Here is a 24,822-nt window from a genome sequence, read left to right on the forward strand (position 1 = left end):
TGGGATTGCTCACAGTTTGTGGCCCACAGCGCTTCCCTGGCTCTGCTACATCCTCACATGTTGGCAGGATCCTCTCAGTACAGGGGAAACAGAGGGGGCAGAGCCTGCAGTCAGATGTGTTCCTGATAAGCCCCTGCCAGCCCTGCACAGCCAGGAGTGCCAGTCACAGAAGGAAAGCACCTCTGATACATGTAAGCAGGGTGCTTTAGGACCCAGACAGCAGCACAGGCTTCAGGCAGCTCCTCAATGGCAGGTGCAGTGATGGACAAGACAGGCAGCTGTGAGAGCAGGACAGGAGGGGAGTGGCTGCCGATAGCAGGAAAACCAGGCAGATCTGCTTAAGTAGATATATTTGTAAGTGTAAAATCTCCCGGCTTTCTTTATAGTTTTAATAGGCGCTAACAGAGTGGCCAACCCCTTTAAGGACTACTGATTTAAAAAAGAAATGGTTGTTCCAAGATATATCATTTATGAACAACGCCAAAGCCTATCCTCAACTGCTTTACTGCAGTGACAAACATACCACATCCATGACCACGCAGAAGTATCTAGTACTGAAGCTCAGGCTTACTCAAGTAAATGTTGTGGCTGGGCCACATAGATGAGAGTGCCTTTGTGTTGGGTCAGCACTTTTGTCCATGCTAAACAGCACTAGAAAGTAGTACAAACATTCCTATTCTGGAGCTTTTATCATCAGGAGCAGTGTTAATATGAACTTTTATTCTGCTGTATTCTTCTCTTGCAAGTGTCAAGGAGGAGGCTCTCTGTTGTCTGCATTGAGCTGCTTCACAGCCCCTCTCCTCTGAGTGACAGCTATAGTGATTGGACAGCTACAGCTGTCACTCAGAGCAGAGGGGAAGGGCTGCGAAGCTGCTCAATGCAGAGAACAGACTCCTCCAGACTCCTCACTCACAGTGAAAAGACTCCTCCTTGGCATTTGCAAGAGAAGAACCCAGCAGAATAAAAGTTCATATTAACACTGCTCCTGATGATAAGCTCCACAATAGTTATGTTTTCCCTGATTATCCCAGCCCTACCTACAATCTAAACTTCAGACAGACTCCCTCTAGGAAATGTATTACTTAGATCTTAATTCAATAATTAAAACAAGATATTAAAACAGATTCTTATTTGCTAATCTGTTTTATTATCTGACTGCAGAGTGTATTCTGTACACATAATTATGGAGGATGGGCATCTTGCCTGAACTACTGCTAACATACAGAGATAATAGGAATGATTATTTATAATATAATTATAATATAGATGACTTTTTTCTTCATCAGAATACATACGTACAGTAGTCGCTTAATGACCATTGTCTTTCCTGGGCCATTTTAATTTGAAACCACTTTTACCTTAAAATGCAACAGACAGGCACACACAATGGATGAGAAGATCCAGCCAATCAGCACGTGCATTTCACTTGTAAACCGTCTGTGAATCAGTGTGCACCACAGTGGTGACAAGTAGTATCAGTCAATGGACGCCACATTACCAATGTGCACAATAGGATTCATTGAACTGGTATATAGAAAGAGGGAATTACCGCATTATCAGAAGTTTCCTTTACAAAAAACAGCATCACAAACTGGTCACAGAGAGGCGCTATTCCACTAATGAAGAATTCTGTATCAAACTGTGACACTAAAAAGAGAAATAAAACAAAGTTATTAAGATGTGCAATGTTAATAAGATAAAAAAGTACATCATGTTTGGAGGGGACCTGTCACCTCTCCTGCCCCATGTCATAACAATTCTGTAGCATCTTTTTATATTCATGTATGTTGTGCCATTCCTTTATTATTCCTTCTAAAGGAATAACTGGGTCCAACTAGGTATTACCAGTTGGGGGGTGTCCCTGTACCATCTGACACTGGCAGCACTTACTGGATAGTGCCAGACCGTGCAGCTGCACACCCCTAACTGGTAACATCCAATTGGAACTTTATTGCAGACTGCTGGCAGTAATTCATTCATAAACTTCTAGCAGGAATTATAGAGGGCTGGTACAACATAAAAATATATAAAAGATGCTTCAGAATTGTTATTAAATGAGGAATGCAAGTAGTTACTAAAACAGACATGTAAGGAGAAGTGAAGGGTCTTTTTTAAAGGGGACCTAAACCTTTGCTGAAACCACAAAGTTACAGCAGCACTTCTCAGAGCGCTCTGCGCTTTCTGGTGTTATCAGCTCTGTTCTGCTGTTTCCAGCATAAAAAGTACGGATCCAGAGCATCCAGGATCCGTACTCCGTATATTGAAAAAGCAAATCACAGCATCGATAACGGAGACGAGAGGGCTCCCCTGCATAACAGAGAGGAGAGGACTCCCCTGCATAACAGAGAGGAGAGGACTCCCCTGCATAACGGAGAGGAGAGGACTCCCCTGCATAACAGAGAGGAGAGGACTCCCCTGCATAACAGAGAGGAGAGGACTCCCCTGCATAACAGAGAGGAGAGGACTCCCCTGCATAACGGAGAGGAGAGGACTCCCCTGCATAACGGAGAGGAGAGGACTCCCCTGCATAACGGAGAGGAGAGGACTCCCCTGCATAACGGAGAGGAGAGGACTCCCCTGCATAACGGAGAGGAGAGGACTCCCCTGCATAACGGAGAGGAGAGGACTCCCCTGCATAACGGAGAGGAGAGGACTCCCCTGCATAACGGAGAGGAGAGGACTCCCCTGCATAACGGAGAGGAGAGGACTCCCCTGCATAACGGAGAGGAGAGGACTCCCCTGCATAACGGAGAGGAGAGGACTCCCCTGCATAACGGAGAGGAGAGGACTCCCCTGCATAACGGAGAGGAGAGGACTCCCCTGCATAACGGAGAGGAGAGGACTCCCCTGCATAACGGAGAGGAGAGGACTCCCCTGCATAACGGAGAGGAGAGGACTCCCCTGCATAACGGAGAGGAGAGGACTCCCCTGCATAACGGAGAGGAGAGGACTCCCCTGCATAACGGAGAGGAGAGGACTCCCCTGCATAACGGAGAGGACTCCCCTGCATAACGGAGAGGACTCCCCTGCATAACGGAGAGGAGAGGACTCCCCTGCATAACGGAGAGGAGAGGACTCCCCTGCATAACGGAGAGGAGAGGACTCCCCTGCATAACGGAGAGGAGAGGACTCCCCTGCATAACGGAGAGGAGAGGACTCCCCTGCATAACGGAGAGGAGAGGACTCCCCTGCATAACGGAGAGGAGAGGACTCCCCTGCATAACGGAGAGGAGAGGACTCCCCTGCATAACGGAGAGGAGAGGACTCCCCTGCATAACGGAGAGGAGAGGACTCCCCTGCATAACGGAGAGGACTCCCCTGCATAACGGAGAGGAGAGGACTCCCCTGCATAACAGAGAGGACTCCCCTGCATAACGGAGAGGAGAGGACTCCCCTGCATAACGAGAGGAGAGGACTCCCCTGCATAACGGAGAGGAGAGGACTCCCCTGCATAACGGAGAGGAGAGGACTCCCCTGCATAGCGGAGAGGACTCCCCTGCATAACGGAGAGGAGAGGACTCCCCTGCATAACGGAGAGGAGAGGACTCCCCTGCATAACGGAGAGGAGAGGACTCCCCTGCATAACGGAGAGGAGAGGACTCCCCTGCATAACGGAGAGGAGAGGACTCCCCTGCATAACGGAGAGGAGAGGACTGCCCTGCATAACGGTGAGGAGAGGACTCCCCTGAATAACGAAAACGAGACGGATCTGTTATGCAGGCCATAGACTTCTATTATGAAGGAATGAATAACGGAATGCCTCTAAAAGCATTCTGTTATGCATTCCATCATAGAATTGCGTTATGGTCTGTGGTAACGGAATCCATAACGCAATTCACCTTTAACCAACAAACGAAGTGTGAACGAATTTCAAAATATGACCACATTTTAGAGCCTGTGTTTTGGACATTGTGAGGTCCTAGAGAGGTCCAAGTATTGCGGCCATCATACAGATGCATAACGTGGCTGTGTTACAGCTATCTGATAACTTGCCCAAGCTCAAATTGTAAAGTGGTCATTACAAGCAGCATTACAGTACGAAAATGTCATCTACGAAAACATTCCAATAAAAGAGCATAAATCTGAGGCAACCTGCCAAGATATCGCTCATCCAGAGGCTATACTACTGAGGAAGGCTTCCCACCCACTATATCACAAGTAAAAAATTAGTCTCGCTTCCCACATTTTGCTCGGGGACGTGAAACAAGTTCAGTCTTCAAAGGAATGTGAAAAACAGGAGCATGAAGGAACTGATATCAGACATAACACAAACAGCTCAGGATTACCAAATCTAAACCATTTTACTGAATATTTCTAAAAATAAAAATATAAAGTTAATTTTTTTTATGCTGTAATCAATGCAAAACCATAAATCACTGTGCGTTCTCCTGAAATAAACCAGTCTCGTGGAAATTCTGTTAAGAACAAAATGGTATTGATGACCCAGTCTCAGGATAGACCATCAGCCTCAGATCAGTGGCCTGACATCCGCTACCTCCACGGATCAGCTGTTTCCGGCAGCCGTGGCCCGAGAGGAGGCGGAAGGCTCTGTACACTGGGCAGTTTCTGGCTTGAATGGGTGCGGAGCTGCAGTGCTCCAGCACGACCACTACACAGAGAGGCAGGATCAGCAACCTCCGTCACTCCAGCTGTTCAGAAACTACAACTCCCAGAGTGCTTCATTCACTTCTATGGGAGTTAGAATACCAGCCGAGCATGGTTGCATGCTGGGAGTTGTAGTTTCACAGCAGCTGGAGTGCCGAAGGTTGCTGACCGCTGGCTTAGACAAAGGGTCTCCTTATGCAGTGTGACCAGTTGGGGCAGTGTCCCCTTACAGCCAGTCACAGGAATGGAAGGAGGGGGCAGGGGTTGATATCCTGGGACACACATTGAAGAAGACTTCTTTATATGTATTTTTAAGTAAATTAAAAGAGAAACTGGTGAGAAAGTTTTTGTTGCCTTTGTGTACTCTCTATGTTCAGTGTTACTTTAAAGGGGTTGTCTCACTTCAACAAATGGCATTTATTATGTAGAGAAAGTAAATGCCACTTACTAATGTATTGTGATTGTCCATATTGCTTCCTTTGCTGGCTGGATTTATTTTTCCATCACATTATACAATGTTTGTTTCCATGGTTACGACCACCTTGCAATCCAGCAGTGGTGGCCGTACTTGCACACTATAGAAAAAAAGCTCTGGCCTCTCTGGTGGCCGGGACCGTGCGCTCTCTGGCCAGCATTTTTTCTATAGTGTACAAGCACGACCACCGCTGCTGCTGGACTGCAGGGTGGCCGAACCATGGAACAAGCAGTCTAATATGTGATGGAAAAATGAATCGAGCCAGCAAAGGAGGCAATATGGATAATCACAATACATTCGTAAGTGCCTTGTATTACCGTTAGCTACATGATAAATGCCATTTGCTGAAGTGAGACGACCTCTTTAATCATGTCTAATCAGAAATCAAGCACGTTTCTAAAAGCTGTACTTGCTGTCAGTGAATGGAAACATTCTTGTGAACTTCCAGAGACAGGAAACATCATCCGACCTAGTCCTGCACACAGATTTTCATTTAATGAACTCAATCTATCTGGGGTTTAGCATACTGGAGTATGGCAACACGGCGCGAGTCTGCAGGGGACATGGCCAAAGTCTGCACCAAATCATGTGGATTTTGCTGCAGATTTTCTTCAGGATTTTTTTTTACAGATTTCAGCTTCTGCATTACAAGGGTGAAATCTGTGCCATATATCCGCAAATATAAATCGACATTCTGCGTATTTGAAATCTGCCCTGCATGTTAAGTTACTGTACGTGCAGATTTTTGGAAATCTCATCCACTTGGCTGTTACTGTACCGGATTCTATGAAAAGCTAATTTGTCTACAGAGAAAACGCAGCATTTATGGGACTGCGCAGACTGATACAATGCAACAAATCTTCAGCTGTGTGAACAGCACTAGGCCAGAGCAAGATTTCGATTTGCTGATGTAACCGACATTAAGATTCGATATTGAAAATGGTATTGAGTAATTAAATGACATAGCTGCATGAATGGAAACCAAATCTTACCAATCTCAACATAACGGTTGGGCAAGTCTCTTATTTCACCGGCGTGTCGCTCCTTCACAGAACAGATCTGCAACAAGACCAAGATATCAGCCAGTTCTTCTCCAATGCTGACCAGCCAACGTGGCATGCAAATTCAAGTTCACTGCTGACAGGAGCTTCACTTTCAGATATGTGCCCTAAGAGTTTCATTCTGACACTGTTCACATTGGCGTCATGGCTTCACTTTCTATGGCACTGAAGATGGACATGACTAATTCATTTGTTCTTACCCATCCATTTCTGAAAGGGTAGACCTTACTTTCTAATGTTCATTTGATATCCCACAGTGGACTGCTCTATGGGAAGTGGAAACCAGAAGAATTCTGGATTTAGCTTTTGGTATGAATGGACAAGAAGACATCATGTATATTAAAGTGAATATCCACCCTTAGGCCTCCTGCACACGAACGTGTGCGCCCCGTGGCCGTATTGCGGACCGCATTTACGGATCCGCAATACACGGGCCCCGTTCCGTGTGCATTCCCGCATCACGGATGCGGACCTATTCACTTCAATGGGTCCGCAAATCCAGAGATGCGGAACGGAACCCTACATAGTGCTTCCGTGGGGTTTCGTCCTGTACTTCCGTTCCGCAAAAAGATAGAACATGTCCTATCTTTTTGAGGAACGGCCGGATCGCGGACCCATTAAAGTGAATGGGTCCGCGATCCGCTGCCCACAGTGGGTGTTCGTGCATTGCCACGGAGCCGCACACGTTCGTGTGCAAGAGGCCTTAAAGAGGACCTTTCACCGATTATTACTCTATGAACTAAGTATACAGACATGTGGAGCGGCGCCCGGGGATCTCACTGCACTTACTATTATCCCCGGGCGCCGCTCCATTCTCCTGCTATGCCCTCCGGTATCTCCGTTCACTAAGTTATGGTAGGCGGAGTCTGCCCTTGTTCTTCTGAAGCGCTGGCCAATCGCATTGCAGAGCTCACAGCCTGGGAGAAAATAACCTCCCAGGCTGTGAGCTCTGCGCTGCGATTGGCCAGCGCTAGAGCAGAGCAAGGGCAGACTCCGCCTACCATAACTTAGTGACTGGAATCTCCGCCTACTAAAACTTAGTGAGCGGAGATACCGGAGGACATAGCAGGAGAACGGAGCGGCGCCCGGGGGTAATAGTAAGTGCAGTGAGATCCCCGGGCGCCGCTCTACATGTCTGTATAGTTAGTTCATAGTGTAATAATCGGTGAAAGGTCCTCTTTAAAGGGGTTTTCCCAGATTTTAATACTGATCAGTGGGGGTCCGACACCCGGGGCTCCCACTAATCAGTGGTTTGAAAAGGCACCGGTGCTCCTGTGAGCGCCGCGGCCTGCTCTCAGCTTTTCCTAGGCCAGTGATGTCATCGTTAACATGGCCTGGGCGCAGCTCAGCCCCATTCAAGTGAACAGGGCTGAGGGTGATACCAAGCACAGCCGCTATACAATGTACGGCACTGTGCTTGGTAAGCTGCGTGGAGGCCGCAGTGCTCACAGGACTGCCAGGGCCTTTTCAAACAGCTAATTGGCAGGGGTCTCGGGTGTTGGATCCCCACCGATCAGATACTGATGACCTACCCAGGGGATAGTAAACAAAAGTGTATGTAGAGCAGCACCCACGGACACAAACGGCCACCCGGCAATGCAACAGCCAAAACACGACCGCAGATCCTCAGCAGTCAACCATATAGCAAATGAAGAGAGGTAGCGGCAGCATCTCCGGTGAATCCTTTATTCGGATGGACTTTACAGAAAGTGTGCCATAAAATCAAGCAGCAACGTTTCGGCTGTATCCAAGTCTTGAGGGTTGACAAAGGCTGAGATACAGCCGAAACTTTGCTGGCTAATTTTATGGCACACTTTCTGTAAAGTCTGTCCGAATAAAGGATTTACCGGAGATGCTGCCGCTACCTCTCTTCATTTGTTACCCAGGGGATAGGTCATCAGTAAAAAAAAAAATCTCAAAAAACCCTATTAAAGGCTATGGACGCCTTCAGGGCAATTTTTTATCATTGCATTTTACTTATTTTTGGCTAAAAAGTTGTTTTTTTCATCTGGTCTTTATTTTCAGTAGTTTTCATGATACATCCAGTAAAAACTAGATTAAAAATCTGTTTACTTGCAGACTATCCCTCCTGAGTTGCGTCAGCTGACTTCTCATGTGAAGCCTTATCTCTGATCTGCTAATCTTGAAAAAACTCATTTAAGCATGGCCGCAACCCCCCGCAGTGCGGCCTCTCCGTGTGGCTGTACCCTAGGGCAGAGTGGCCTGGGTACACCAGATTTATAGCCATTCATGACAAATTAATTCTGAACAAATTGAATTTCTTGGCTAACTACGGTGAAGTTGCTGAATCAAATTTTTCAAAACTTCACTCATCACTAATGGTGATAAAAGGTGGAGATACTGCACGTTTTAAAATCAGTAAGGAATTACCCAATGGTCAGATTTACATTCAAAATGTAAAATACTAAAAAGAGAAGGAAATACCTTGACAGATTTCCCCCATCCAATGACAAGAGTCAGATGATCCTTCCAGAAGAGGCTGCAGGGGTACATGTCGGGACGTAGGCTCGTGTCATCTCTGGGTACGTTCGTAATCCTTTGTCTTGTAATTATGTCTAGTATTTTGACTCCCTGGAAAAGAAACAAAATGATGTTTTACATATTTTTTAAACTTTTATAATTTATGTGACTATGCATAAATGCTTAATTTTTAGGAAGAATTTTAACCCTTTGGCTTGTGGGATAATTTTCACATGTTAGAAAAACATTAATATAAATTAATTAAAAAAAATCATATACCCTTTCTACTATGTTTTCTGAAAATAGACACCTGGCACAGCCAAGGAAAACTCGACTCTTATGGGCGCCTCGATACACCTTTGCACAAAAAGGCTTCCTTGTGGCTAAAAGTGTGACCAGGGGCCTCAGACACACAACACCTCCTAAACATAAATGTAAAAGACGTGCAGAGTTCATACATGGCAGTTACATGTCTGCAATCGCAAACACTGTGGGACAGACTTACTAATTAAAAAGCACCATAAATCTAGCCCACGTTCTGTGTGCCACGTTTATCACGTGCTAAAGGGGTTGTCTGGATTACACGATACATCATCAATGTCAGATGGGGGCAAAGGGGGTCTGACACCCAGTGCTCCCACTGATTAGCTGTATGGTGCACAGATTGGAAACAGAAGGCTCCATACACGGTGTAGTTTCTGTACTAATGAGAGACCATGTGCAGCCCCCGGCACGGCCACTACCCAGCATTCAGTCTTTTTGCTTCCAGCTCCATACAACGTATAGTTTTTGGCACGGTGGCAGCCAGAAACAGCTGATCATTGGGGGTACAGGTGTTGGGCCCCCACTAATCTGACATTGATGACCTATCCGGAGACCAGGTCATCAGTATATGTAACCAGAAAAACCCTACACTATGAAGCAGTAGTGGCAGTTTAGGGGATCAAAGGTCCTGACAGGTTCCTTTAATTTGAAAGCGGTAGAAGTTTTGGAGATGTCACAAAATATGCAGAGTGTCATCATAGACATGAGCCACCATAATAAACAGATGAACATGAATGCGATCATTCCATCATACAAGAGATTAGATATCTGTGACATATACTGTGGATGAGGCTGTAAAGTAACCGTTCTGATTTACAGATATAATACAATGCTCATAAACAAGCCACCGGGAATTGTCTGCATTTGAGACAACATTTTCACCTGTCGAGACAGAATCGTTCCTATAAGACAGACCAGGCTGGGACAGATCACGGACTGTGATTAGCCATCATAATGCTTTGTAATGGTTTATGTGATTGAAGGCGAGACAAAGGGCACTGCTGAAATGCCGGTCCGCACTGACTATTGCTTCACAGGGAACTACACAGTCTGACATCTAAATAACAGCTTAGTCTTTGCTTGTATGAAATGTAGAAAGCAACTCATGAAACCAAATCTTTCATCATATTCTGTGACAGTTTTGGATGATGGAGACAATCAGGGCTAGCTAAGGGGACAGCTCTTTATCCCAAATGTTTTACATTCTCCAGGGTAGGTCAGCTCTGCCATTACCTGGAGTACAGTAAAGCTGTAGTTCTAGAAAGAATGGACATTACAGATACAAGTGTCTTGGGTGTGTCTCTATTAGACTAGTTTCACTTCTGCATTAAGAGATCCGGCAGGCTTTTCTGGCAAAGAGCTCTCTGAATCCGGCATTGCCCGCTGGTACCATTAATTATAATGGAGTCTGGAGGAGATCCGGCCACTACCCAACAGATATGCCGAGAATTGGCCAAACAAAAACTGCTGCAGACGATTCTCGGCATAGGTGATGGTTAGTGCGCGGATCTCCACCAGATGCTAATATAGTTAATGGGACTGGCTGGAATTCAAATACCATCTGGCAATGCCAGATCCACAGAGCTCAAGCAGGCTGTTCTCTGCAAGAAAAGCCTGACGGACCTCTTAACGCATATATGAAACTAGACTTAGCTTAGCACATCTAGACAAGAGCATTTATGCCATTCCTTCAGGCAAAACTGCTCCAACTCCAAAGGTCTATGTCCAGCTGAATCCCAGTATATTTGCCAGGTAGAGGACGGATCTCCTCCAGATGCCATAATAGTCAATGAGGCCTGCAGGCATTGCAGTGAAATCCGGCTATGCCGGATCCAGAGAGCTCTGGGCAGGCTCTTCTCTGCCAGAACAGCCTATCAGAGACCTAACACAGAAGTGAAACTAGCCTTAGATGGGTTGGGTTGGTTTACAGCACATTTCAAGTCGTGTCACAGATTCTCAATTGGACTGAAGTCTGGGCTTTGATTAGGCTATTCCAAGACATTGAAATGTTTCCCCTCCATTGCAGTTTAGCAGTATGTTTAAGATAACTGTCCTGCTGGAAACTGAACCTCCATCACAGGCTCAAAACTCTGGTCCTGTATTTACTGCCATCCATCTTTCCTTCAATCATGACCAGTTTTTCAGTCCTGGCTGATGAAAAGCCTCTCCACAGCATGATTCTACCTCCACCATACTTCACTGTGGAAATGGTGTTCTTGGAGGTGATGGGAAATTTTGGGTTGCATCACACATAGTGTTTTCCTATGATGGGCAAAATGTTAAATTTTAGTCTCCATTGACCAAAGAACCTTCTTCCATCGGTTTGGGGACTCTGACACATGTTTGGGGAACTCCAAAAGTTTGGAGCTCCTTCAGTGTTATCAGTGGTGTCTTTGTTGAATCTCTGATTAATGTCCTTCTTGCCCAGAGTTTTGGTGGGACGGCCTTCTTTTGTCCAATAACTGGGTGCTACCAGTTGGGGTGTGTCCCGGTACAGTTTTACACGGTCTATTCAGACCTACCAGTGACAGACTGAAGAATAAATGCTCCAGAATTGTCGTTTCATGTGGAATACAATTATTTACTAAAACAGACATGTGAGGAGGGGCCACAGGTAATGTTTAATGGTGCTCTGTTGGATGTTCAACATTTGGTTGTCTCTGACCTTTTTGGAGACCATCTTGGTCTTCATGTTGCTTGCTTAGTAGTGTTGCAGACACAGGGCCTTTTAGAACAGGAGTTATGTCATACTTTACACACAGGGGAACTTTATTTAGGGGTTTCATGGCAAATGGGGTGAATACAAGACTCACAACTTTTCAGTTTTTAGATTTTTTTTACAGAAGGTATGTTTTTCAGTTCACTGTAGAAAAATCCATTTTAATTCCAGATTGCAATTCCTCCAAGGAGGATGGGAATTCTACTGCCAGGCACAGTATACAAGGCCTTGTATATGGCATGCAAGCTTATTTCGATATCCTGAGAAATGGTTAGCATGCTAGTGTTACATTAAGCCATTATAATGAAGAAGTTACATGGTTGTATAATGTACAGTTATGCATTTTCTCCATTACACTTTCTGAATCAGTTCCTCGTGGTTGTTGTCATTCAATAGGAACCTTCATTATTATATTCCATTTACCTTAAATACTGAGCCACTCACTTGTGTGTCCATTACACGCACAGGATAGAGTTTTATCCCGTGGAGGTAAACAGTGAAGGTCACCGTTGAATGTCAGCAAGCAGAGATCTTGAAAAACATACGGAATTGATATAGTAAGTGCAGTGGAAAATGACACAACAAAAAGTAACGTTAATCTGCTCAAACTAGAATAGCCCCTTAATGTTTCATTGATTGATGTGTGCCCCTAGGAAGCATTTATAAAATTCCTATAGGTGGCACTTGCTGGTGATAGACTAGACAAGGCAAGACTTTTTCCTGACAAGTAATTTTTTTTTTTTTTTTAGGAACTTTAACTGATAACAGTTGGGGAATGGTCCTACATGGAGTGGATTTTCACATAATTCCATGACAAAATTCACAAGAAATCTGTATATTTGTTGCACATTTTACTGCATATTTGCTATGATATTCACCTTATACATTGCAAAGCATGCAGTGAAAGTCCATGCCAAAGTTCATTTCCACTCTAGATTTTTTTTAAGCCCCCCAAAAAAATCTCTTACCATATTATTGGACCATGCAATAAGATTTCCCCGCCATTTAATATTGGTTATCGTTCCTTCTCCTTCATGTAAAACAGTTGTCTTCCATCGGTTCAGCCAGGTTCTCTCATATAAGATCAGCTATAGAAACATAAAAAGACTACAACTAAGTAAATCTACAGCATTCCTTGGATTCTAGACAGGTTTTGTAAAATACTAGTGCATGCCCCTTAATTGGTCAATCCGTAACAGAAACCGTTAAAAATAGAACATAGCATTGAATGTACCCTATAGGGCTCCATGGCTGGATGATGATCTAATTCATTACCCAGACGGTGTGTTTAACAGTGCATTAGAAACAAACGCATGCGATTTTGCTGCAGTTTTCTGTGTAATTGCTTTATTACAGGTAAAACATATTAAATAATTTTAACCTGCGCCCAACTGTACCGTCTGTATAGCAAATCAACCAACAGGTGTATTTTAGCATTTTTTCGCTTGTGTTGGTTAAATGTACTGCCGTGTGTGCCTTTAGAAACCGTCTTACAGATTCTAAAAAATTATTAAGCACATGCCTAAAATCACTACATATGTAATTAATATTCGCCCATCCATAAATAAGGTAAAGAATACAGAATTACATGCACTATATTGGTTTACCACAAGATGGCGACAGAGCACAACAATTATACTGAAAAGTCACTTGAAGCGATAACACTTGGCCATTTCCTATGCAGCACATAACATTGCAAACCTGCAAGGGTAACATCTTGTAATTTTGTTTCTTTGTCCTACTGAGCTCATCTTGTGGGTGTACTGTAGACAGTAGTTACACCCATGGGTGCCTGAGCAAAATCATTACTGTGCAAATGACTTTTGGTCGGATCTTGTGAACTAAAGGTTTTAAAATATCTGTTCCATTTCACAGGGGTCATGGACAGAGGACATTTAATGCAAATTGCTAAAGTGTTACTACTGTAGAATTACAAATTGACTGAGGGTAAACTTAGGAGAAGGAAAAACAGGCTGCACGCTGCCAAAAGAATAAAAATGGAAAATTAACCTTTGAGGTGGCAAATGCGGCAAAAAACACTGAAAAGCAAAGTCCTCAATGGGACAAGAATCCAACAGGATCTGTAGGTAATATCATCGGATGCGAAGATGTCATAAGGTGGCTATACTGCCAGGAACAGGGTAAAATGTTGGTGGTCTTACACCACGTTTAACAGCTCATATCAAAGGAACACACTGAGGGGGCGATTTCCTTTTACACCCGTTTTGATAAAACTAAGGCCTTGTTCACATCTCTGTTCAGAGATCTGGCAGGCTGTTCCGGCACAGAGCAGCCTTCCGGACTTCACAGGAACCAGCATTGCCAGATAATCCCCATTGACTGCAATGAGGTCCGGCGGCGATCTGGCCGACAGTGGCCATTTGCTCCGGATCAGGCAGACGGATCTCTCCGAAACAGAGATGTGAACGTAGATTTGGTAGGATATAGCAACTAATCAGATTCTACCTTTCATTTTCCAAAGGAGCTATGAACAATGAAAGGCAGGATCTGATTGGTTGCTATGAGCAACTAAGCCAGTTCTACTTTACACCAGTTTTGATAAATCTCCCCCCAAATGTCGTGAACTGAAAATGTAGAAGGACAGGATACCCACTATCAGGAATGGGCGTGCCATTAAAGGATTCATTTGAGGTTTCTCTAGCTGCTACATGAAAGCCTCGGATATGGGATTTGGGAAGGGGCACTTTAGTATATATATGCCTTGCCCATAGATATCAGATTTGTCCATACAAAACCTGCTGTACACCCATGTCAAAGCCTTCCCTTCTTCCCCAGTTGTGTCACCAGCACACACATCACAATGTACCTCTATACTACCATTAGATTCCCTGGACCTGCAGGCTACAGAAGGTCATCATGTCTGTAGACTGATGTTGGGTTGCAGATCGTCAGGGGCTAGGTTTCCTCCTTCTTCTCTGACGTAGATGAAGACAGATGTTATTTTAAAGGAGTTATCCCATGACTTATTTAAAAAAATGAAGATCGGACATCATATAGTACAGGGCAACCTCTTTCTAACAAAGCTAGAACCAGCCCTGTACCTCACATGGATCCAGAGATCTCCCCATTCACTGCTCCAATTGCTCTGCTGGCCTCTCAGGGGATGTGTCCTTTCTACTGCAGCTGGTGGCAGTGGACGGATAGAACTGAGCGTGTGCATCCACCTCAGTTAGCAGGACAGAGAAAAACAGCAGGTGGCGCTATGCAGATAGATTTCACTGAATAACTCAGTAGGCATAATACATTTTTAATTATATGCAGTTACAGAAGTATTCAGATCCAGGTGCTGGTTTGAAAACCTGTAGAATATTTTTCACAAGACAACCCCTTTAAGCAGACATATTCTTTGACTGATACACACACTTCCAGTTTTTTATTTCCATTTAGCCTTTTCCCCCTGCTGCATTAGGTCCGGCTATGATCAGGGATTTTATGTAGTATGAAATTCACCTCCTATGTCTTCATAAAAACAGCCCTCTCCTCTTGCTTTCCACTATGCTTTACATGGCAGTTTTACATGGTAAGACTGACTGTTGTGGAGAAGCTCAAACGTACCACTAGCTTAACTAGGACATAACATGGATCCCTGCAGTTACACTAAAATTTCAATTAGTAGGAAATTTACCTTCTTGGAATGGCTCTGTTGCTTGTGCCTTACACCATGCTTTACACTGCAGCTTTATATGTTTACAGGTGAAACTCGAAAAATTTGAATATCGTGCAAAAGTCCATTTATTTCAGTAATGCAAAAAGAATTGCATTAATGCAGCTTAGAATTAGAATTTTGTGAAAAGGTTGAATATTCTAGGCTCAAAGTGTCACACTCTAGTCAGCTAATTAATCCATACCCCCTGAGCAAAGGGTACCTCAAAATTGTGACTTTGGGGTTTCATAAGCTGTAAGCCATAATCATCCAAATTATACCAAATAAAGGCTCGAAATATCTCGCTTTGCATGTAATGAGTCTCTCATATGTTAGTTTACCCTTTTAACTTGCATTACTGAAATAAATTAACTTTGCATGATATTCAAATTTTTCGAGTTTCACCTGTAGACTGGCTGTACTGCAGAAGCACAAAACTACCACTACCAAAACTAGAAAGTCCAATATGGATTGATGGATTAACATTTTTTAATGAGAAAGCAAAACCACAAGCAACTAATCCACCATTGAGGAAAATTGTAGAAAATTATGACACATACGCTGCATACTGAGTATGGCAGCTTCCATAAGTTTTCTCATTCGATAGCAGCAGCCTCCTACATTAGGGCATAAGAAAAAAAGATAAAAAAGGAGTATCAGTGGGAGGGGGAGGGGAAGGGAGGCGGAAAGGAAGAGGGAACTGGAAGAAGGTGGATGGGTGGAAAAATGGGAAGAAGGAAAGGGAGAGAGAATGGAGCGCCAAATGACATCATTACTCAGTATTTAGTAAGTAGAACAAAGGAATAGGCAGCTACAGCATGGGTGTTAACTCTACTACATCTGTACCCCCAGGTCAAGTGTGGGACCGCGTAAAATAGTACCATAGGAAAGAAGAAAAAATTGTTGGGCGCCAGAAACAACAAACAGATCGCAAAACTCCACAGAATATTCTATGTGACTGCATCAAGTTGGATGATAATATAGGAAAGTATCCCATGTGAAAGTAAAGATAGGATATAGGGACAAACTAATAACAGAGGAATGTGAGATGGAAAAACAGACCAATATGTAAATAATGTAGATGAGGAGCAGATCACACATTGGTAATGGTATCCGCAGTCAGGTCCTCCTGTGTCAAAATACAGTTAAGATGTAGAAAATTGATGGTTACTCACTTCACCAGGGAGGGGGGTGCAAGATAAACTCAAGGCACTTGCAACCCTGCCCTCCCACGCCGAGGTAGCCTGTAGAATGGTCAGTAACATGTTACTCTGCTCCGCTCCTGAAGAAGGGGTGTCTTGTTTTAATACCCCAAAACGCGTCAAACGCTTCATTATTAAAACATCCTTTTGATTGGAAGTCCCCCGGATTATCCTTTTCGTAAGGACGGGTTGCTGACCATTCTACAGGCTACCTCGGCGTGGGAGGGCAGGGTTGCAAGTGCCTTGAGTTTATCTTGCACCCCCCTCCCTGGTGAAGATAGTAACCATCAATTTTCTACATCTAACTGTATTTTTACACAGGAGGACCTGACTGCGGATACCATTACCAATGTGTGATCTGCTCCTCATCTACATCATTTACATATCTGTCTGTTTTTCCATCTCACATTCCTCTATTATTAGTTTGTCCCTATATCCTATTTTTACTTTCACATGGGATACTTACCTATATTATCATCCAACTTGATGCAGTCACATAGAATATTCTGTGGAGTTTTGCGATCGGTTTGTTCTTTCTGGTGCCCCACAATTTTTTCTTCTTTCCTTTGGTACATCCAGGCATTGGAAGGGTCTTAGCTAAAAACCAAGATTGGCTCCTACTTCAAAATAATTTGTTAAATTTGAAAAAAAATTGACAAAAAACAATTATTGAAAAAGGTAAATATGTCCAGGACATACAGATGTAGCAGGGTTAGCACTCAAGCTCTTAACTAAAATTTCGTAACTCATCGCGTTATCTTGAGACAAAAGCAATTGAAGGTGTTTGCTTAACCCGTCTCATAAATCATAAGTGTTAACTCTACTACATCCGTAAAGAGGTTAAGTAACTAGTGCTGTATATAACTTGCTAGAAGGGGTTAATGGCGCATTCCTGACTTAATGGACCATATGGATTTCTGGTTATTCGTATAATAATGGGGACTCACTTTCCATCATATATTATAGTGCACTTTTTACAGCATAAAACTAACATAAATATACCTTTAGTTTATGAGTATGCATATTGATGTGGAGTCGTTATTGTATGCTTCAGCAAGACCATCAGTAAGTAGGCCAATGAGGAGGCATAGAGATGTCCTTCTTGCTCTTTATTCACCATAAAAGCCCACCTTGACGCTCTACACGCTCGCTGGACAGTTGGTAACGGTCTTGTCTGGTTTAGAAAGCCAAGTTTCAAGTACCTAGTAAATGACTGAGTTGGAGGGGGTGGGGGGAAGTCTCTCTTAAGGTTCTCATTTTTGACCAGAGTGGAGAATGGTTACAAAGAGAGGTCCACTAATGCAATAAATGGCATAAACTAAGGCTTTCTAGACCTGCACCAGATTTCTCACAGATGCTCAGGCTGATTGATAAATGTGTAGAGATACACATTTGTCTAGTTCTATAACAAGGCTTGTTTTGAGAATTTTACACCAGAATTGTGGTATAATTTTGTAGCAAAATGCTGTAGCTTAGACCAAAGCCCTTTCCCATGAAGCTCTGCCCGCTTTTCGAGGAAGTCTGAAAAAGTGTAGACACCCGAGTTGTGGAAATCTGCACAACCCTTCAGACAGATTTTAGGCACTGATGCATTAGTAAGGCTACTTTCACACTAGCGCTTGTTACATCCTGCCAGATCTCTCTGCATCCAGAATTGCCAGAAGCTACAGCAAGGCTGTCCGGCATCATTAACTATAATGGAGACTGGCGGAGAACCAGACGCAACCCGGCAAATATGCGTGCAGCGGAATTTGTCTGTCCGATTCTCACCATGTTTGCCTGGTTGCAGCCAGGTCTCCGCAGGTCCACATTATAGTTAATGGGGCAGGACGGCAACACTGTAGCTTACAGCAATGCCGGATACAGGGAGATCTGGCAGGTTGTACCCTGCTAAAACATCCTGCTGGACTTAGCAACTGGGGTGTGAAAGTAGCCTAAGTCTGTCTGCTCTGGAGGACTTGTCCTGCATTACACAGATAAGCCATTGACTCAAATGGACAATGTGTAATGCTTCATTTCCCCTATGGTGGTGATAAATAAAACATTTAATACTTACTGCAAGACTGCTGGGGAACCCCAGAAAGGGGGACGTTTGTGATCAGCTTACTAGTAGGGAACCCTTTTAACATAGTAGTAATTGTCCAAAGTGGACAGGAATCAAGTTACTGTAGTGTGAATGTGTGGTCGCCAATGTCCATGGAAGCCAGCCCATAAATGTCTATGCTTGAGGGAGACACAGGCACTAGCTCACCCCAGTGCTGAATTCACAACTATACTGCTCATCAATGCTCTATAATGTCTTTCAAGCCACTGCTGTTTTTGAGGGTGTGCTACAGAGTGATAGAGGAGCAGGATCTCCTTTGTGTGATGTGTATGGGAGACATCACAGCAGCTAGTCTCTGTCCACTAGCTCAGGGAGAACTGAAAACGGAAAGTACAGGATACAAGTCATATAGTGGTCAAATATAGAGTTATCCCTCATCTACACACTCAAGACACCTGAAATGGGTAACCCTTGCCAGCATCCTATACGTTCCAACTGTGGAAAATAAATGTGTGAAGTTTTAAAACATCCAGTTGGTTCTTCTACCATGTTCAACCAACAATCTATTGACTTTTACTAATAAAGAACAGCAGCAGGAACATGGTTTAGTAACAATGGCTTATTTTTCTGACTTTCTTTGCTATCTTTTTGACCCACTAATGCTCATGCAGACTCTGTTCATAATAATTACAGAAAGGAAATGTATTTTGCTTGTAGCTTTAAACAGGTCAAGCTAAATCAGTCCATTCCGTGGCATGTAATTCCAAAAGCATTTACACACTGACATTTCTAAGTTTCTAAAACACTGTGTATTTCTTCTCTGGTATTTCAAGTCTCTGCGTGCCATAAAATACTTCACCCGCATTGTTCGGAAAACAAGGCACAGGCCGCTCTTAAAGGGAGAGCTTAGAAATAAAAAGCCTCAATATGTCAAGAAGTCTGCAAAGTAAAATGACTACAGTGTATTGTTATTTCATTCAACAATTATGGGGGTAAATTTCTCAAAACTGGTATAAAGAACTGGCTTAGCTGCCCATAGTAACCAATCAGATTCCACCTTTGATTTTTTAGCGCTTCTATCTTTTCTGAATTGAATTACCCACTTTTCTGAACTGAATTACTCATACAGTCGTATATAGACTATAAATTGAGAAAACAGCTTCATTACACTGAAGATAAACATATCTAAAGTTATGATGTCTTATATTAATCTTAGACTAGTAACAGAAATGCTACGTGATATTTTTTCACTCTTATAACAAATACTTTATGACAGTACTGAGGAACTCCTTTTATCTGACTTTGTACTTTTGAGGCTACATCAGAAACCCTTGGGTTATTTTCCAACAATACACAAAAACCCAGAGCAATCAATTACACATTCATCACCATCATTAAAAATGTATAACATATTGGTATATAAAAACTTTTTTATAGCCCTTAGCAAAAAATCTAAGTGGTTTTCCTAACGCTGTATTATCTGAATTATCTACCGGACCTGTAAGGAGATCAGATCAATGGTGGTCCAGAAAATGTGTTACTAACTAATGCCCAGAACAAATTGACCTCAGCACCCATGGCTACATGGTGATATTTTCAACATAACTACTAGTAATTGGGTGGGGTAACCTTTCACTAAGGACAATGGTGGAAGCTCTTACTCCTGGATCCCATTAATGGGACCTTATGACATAACTGGTTGACATGTCATACAACGCAATAAGGGACTCATTTATCAGAACTGCCTTGCAGAAAAAACAAGCTTTGCTGCCCACAACATCGAACAGTACAGCTTTCATTTCTTAGAATTCTGGAAAATGAAAAGCTGCAACAATGCCATTACCATTAGTATTGATAAGTGTGGCCTATTTTCTCCTATTCCCTCTTAAATGTAGAATGGAGGCAGTTTATTGAACTCCAAAATGGTGACCACCACAACATAAGGGCTACAGAGTAGTGATGATCGAGCATGCTCGGCCGAACACTAGCACAACGCAGTGTTTTCGACCGAGTATCACGTGTTCTCGAGCGCCATGCTCGAGTCTCCTCCCCGCACGTTTGTTGGCTGCTACGCAGCTAATAAACGTGCAGGTAAAAACTGCCACTCACTCTAATGCCGTAGCCATGCTGGTTACTGGCATTACAGTGATTGGCTGGCCGAAACGCGTCATCGGGTGCTATAAAGCACCAGATGACACGTAGTTCGCCCAGTCTTAGTCAAGGAGAGCTGTACTGAGGAAGGGAAAGATAGTGTAGGGAATTGAATTTTGGGTTAGGCAGGGTTGGTGTTAGAAAACCAAAAGTCCTTTTAAGGACTATTGTAGTATCTGGCAGCAATATATATTTTTAGCACAACCTGCACTAAATAGCTTGGAATTGTTTGGCCGCTGCAGACAGCGACATAATCTGCGCTACATCTCCTGTGTAACGTCTGTGCAGCCTAAAAATAGCTCGCTTGAAGAGGGACATGAGGAGATCGTGTGCACTGATGCCCAAACTCTTGAGCATCCACAGTCATGAGAAGATGACGGTGGGGAACGGCAATTAGTGTTTCACGAGGTGGATGATGATGATGATGATGAGACACAGTTGCCAATAAGTCAACGGCAAGTAGTGTCTCAAGAGGTTGATGATGAGGATGAGACACAGTTGTCAATAAGTGAGGTTGTTGTTAGGTCAACAAGTCAGGAGGATGACCATAGACTGGAAGTGGAAGAGGAGGTGGTGGACAATTAAATCACTGACCCAACCTGGGAAGGTGGCAAGCCGAGCGAGGACAGCAGTACAGAGGGGGAGGGATCCGCAGCACCGCAACAGGCTGGAAGAGGCAGTGGGGTGGCAAAAAGGAGAAGGCTGGCCACACCAAACAGGTCCACAACTGTTCCGCGGAGCACCCCCTTGCGGCAATCTCCCTTGCCAAGGGCTAGGTGTTCCAAAGTCTGGTGATTTTTAGAGGAAAGTGCGGACGATAAAAGAATTGTCATTTGCAACCTGTGCCGTACCAAAAGGAGCAGGGGCGTGAACACTAGCAACCTCACCACCAGCATGATCCGCCACATGGCATCAAAGCACCCTAATAGGTGGGCCGAATGCCTGGGGACACAATCAGTGTCTGCGGGTCACACCACTGCCTCCTCTTCCCCTGTGTTACGTGCTGGCCAATCCTTTGTCAGAGATGCAGGCCCGGATGCCTCCCGCCCTGCACCTGGACCTTCGCAAGCACCATCAGCTAGCACATCCACTACTGTCTCCCAGCGCAGCGTACAGATGTCCATACCCCAGGCCTTTGAACGAAAGCACAAATACCCAGCCACCCACCCACAGGCCATAGCACTAAATGCGCACCTTTCTAAATTGCTGGCCTTGGAAATGTTGCCATTTAGGCTTGTGGACACTGATGGCGACGGCTGTCCCTTGTTACTCAGTCCCCGGCCGCCACTATTTTTCCTGGTGTGCCGTCCCCACCTTACACCAGCATGTGTACCGTAACATTACCCGTGCCCTGACCAACACAGTAATTGGGAAGGTCCACTTAATGACTGACACATGGACAAGTGCTTTCCTGACTACATTTCCCTGACGGCACACTGGGTGAACGTTGTGGAGGCCGGGAGCGAGTCGTACCCGGGGATGGCACAGGTGCTACCGATGCCAAGGATTGCGGGCCCTACTTCCATCAGGATTTCTGCCACCACCTACATTAGTGGCTGCAACCCCCCTCTTCTCCTCCTCCTCCTCCTCCTCCACTTCCACCTGTGAATTATCATCTTGCAGCACCAGTCAGCTATCAGTCAGTAGCAGAAAGCAGTGTAACACTGCAGTGGGGAAGCGGCAACAGGCCATGCTTAAACTAATATGTTTAGGCGACAAACAGCACACCGCCGCAGAGCTGTGGGAGGGTATAATGGACCAGACTGAGTTGTGGCTCTCGCCACTCAACCTAGAACCAGGCATGGTTGTGTCTAGAAATGGCCGCAACTTGGTGGCTGCTTTGGAACTCGGCAAGCTCACACACATACCATGCTTCGCCCACATGTTAAACTTAGTGGTTCAGCGGTTTCTCAAAACTTACCCCAATTTGCCTGAACTACTGGTAACCATCACACTTCTGTGTCTACTGAAACGCTCGCTGCTCACAATGAAGGAGGACGCTTTGCATGTGGAAGAGGTGGAAATGGGGGAAGACAGTACACAGGGTGATAGACAGAGCACCCTCCGTTCACCTTCTCAGTGCGAATTGGATGATGAGGAGGAGGAAGAGGAGCAGGAGACTGTTGCCTTCGCTACAGAGGGTAGTACCCACAGCAGATTTATTCCATCTGTTCAGCGTGGATGGGCCGAAGAGGAGGAGGAGATTGAGAGTCATCCTCCTGATGAGGACAGCAAAGTCTTGTCTGTTGGGACTCTGGCACACATTGCTGACTTTATGTTATGCTGCCTTTCCCGTGACCCTCACGTTATATGCATTTTGTCCAACACCGATTACTGGTTGTTCACCCTTCTCAACCCCCGCTACAAAGAGAACTTCTCATCTTTCATTCCTGTGGTGGAGAGGACTAGCAAAATAGTGCAATACCAGAAGGTCCTTGTGGAAAAATTGCTCCAAAAATTTCCAGCTGAAAACGCTGGCAGCAGAGTACGTAGTTCCTTGGGCAACCGAGGAGGGGAGACGAGGGGAACACACAGCAGTTCCAACAGAGGCAAGGCAACACTCTCCAAGGCCTGGGACAGTTTCTTGACACCCCGCCAGCACCCTCACCCTGATGCGCGGCCTAGTGTCACAAGGAGAGAAAAGATTTGGAAGATGGTGAAGGAGTACGTAGCACACCGTGTCAGCGTCCTCAATGATCCCTCTGTGCCTTTACAACTATTATTGGGTGTCCAAGCTGGACACGTGACACAAACTGGCGCTCTACGCTTTGGAGGTGCTGGCCTGCCCTGCTGCCAGAGTTTTGTCAGAGCAGGAATTTAGTGCTGCTGGGGGCATAATAACTGCTAAGCGCATCCGACTGTCAACTGAAAATGCTGACAGGTTGACGCTTATCAAAATGAACAAGGCCTGGATTGCGCCTGACTTCTCTACTCCACCAGAGGAAAGCGGCTGAACATAAAGGCACTTTAAATGTGGGTTTTATGGTGTATTGAATACACTGTATTCCCATGCACCCCTTCCACCACAAATTAGGGTATATGGTTCAATTTTCCTTTTCTTGTCCTCCTCCTCCTCCATCATATCAACTTGCTTATTAGGCTGCCCTCGCTCCTAATGTTTTAGAGTGTCAGCTCAGCAGCAGGCCCTCAACCATAATTTTTTCGATGGTCAGCTAAGCAGCAGGCCCTCAACCATAATTGTTTCCATGGTCAGATCAGCAGCAGGCCCTCAACCATAATTTTTTCCATGGTAAGCTCAGCAGCAAGCCCTCAACCATAATTGTTTCAATGGTCAGATCGGCAGCAGGCCCTCAACAGTATTTTTTCGATGGTCAGCTCAGCAGCAGACACTCGCCCATAATGTTTTAGAGAGTCAGCTTAGCAGCAGGCCCTCGCCCATAATGTTTTAGATGGTCAGATCAGTAGCAGGCACTAGCCGCTAATGTTTTAGAGAGTCAGCTCAGCAGCAGACCCTCACCCCTAATGTTTTAGATGGTCAGCTCAGCAGCAGGCCCTCGCCAATAATTTTTTCCAGGGTGAGATCAGCAGCAGGCCCTCGCTCCTAAGGTTTTTGAGGGTCACCAGCAGGCTATCAATCATAATTTTTCAAGGGTGTGTATGATGCTCTCCTTTGTGTGTAATAAAGGGTGTATTGGAGTGCCGGTTCCTTGTAATTTTTGGCATCCCTTTCAATTAGTGCATATGCTTTATGAGTGTAGGAGTCCCACTACATGAACAATTGTATCACGATGTAAATGAGGCCCTCCTTTATGTGATATACAGGTTGCATCAGAGTGCCTCTTCGTTGTAATTTTTGGCAGCACTTGCACTTTATATACAAGTAAATATACAGGAAAGAATGTTTCCTAACAATTTTTACTCTAAAATCTATTTTATCTTCGGTTTTGTGCGTATTATTGTCAGTCTGTAAAAGTGGCGTAATACTCGGACAACATTGTTCCCAGCAGTGACCTGGGAGTCCAAGATGCATCCAGACATCCTCCGCATGCTGTTCCCAAACCATTTCAGTGGTGTTTCCATCAATTTCTGACCTTTTCCTGTGAACCAGACACCCTCCACTCTTCAGAGCAGGGGG

At 44.5% G+C, this 24,822-nt stretch overlaps 1 protein-coding gene across 1 annotated transcript in view; it reads right to left on the reverse strand.

The window, feature by feature from the left end:
• Positions 1–24,822, reverse strand: part of VPS41 (VPS41 subunit of HOPS complex) — a 321,046-nt gene that overhangs the window by 136,925 nt on the left and 159,299 nt on the right. The window contains exons 8-11 of the mRNA XM_040432167.1: positions 12,634–12,753; positions 8,587–8,733; positions 6,073–6,139; positions 1,550–1,647 (exon numbers count right to left, since the gene is read on the reverse strand). Coding sequence (XP_040288101.1) covers positions 1,550–1,647; positions 6,073–6,139; positions 8,587–8,733; positions 12,634–12,753 — 432 coding nt within the window. The remainder of the gene's footprint in view (positions 1–1,549; positions 1,648–6,072; positions 6,140–8,586; positions 8,734–12,633; positions 12,754–24,822) is intronic.

This window comes from Bufo bufo, chromosome 5, assembly GCF_905171765.1.
Source record: "Bufo bufo chromosome 5, aBufBuf1.1, whole genome shotgun sequence".
NCBI lineage: Eukaryota > Metazoa > Chordata > Amphibia > Anura > Bufonidae > Bufo > Bufo bufo.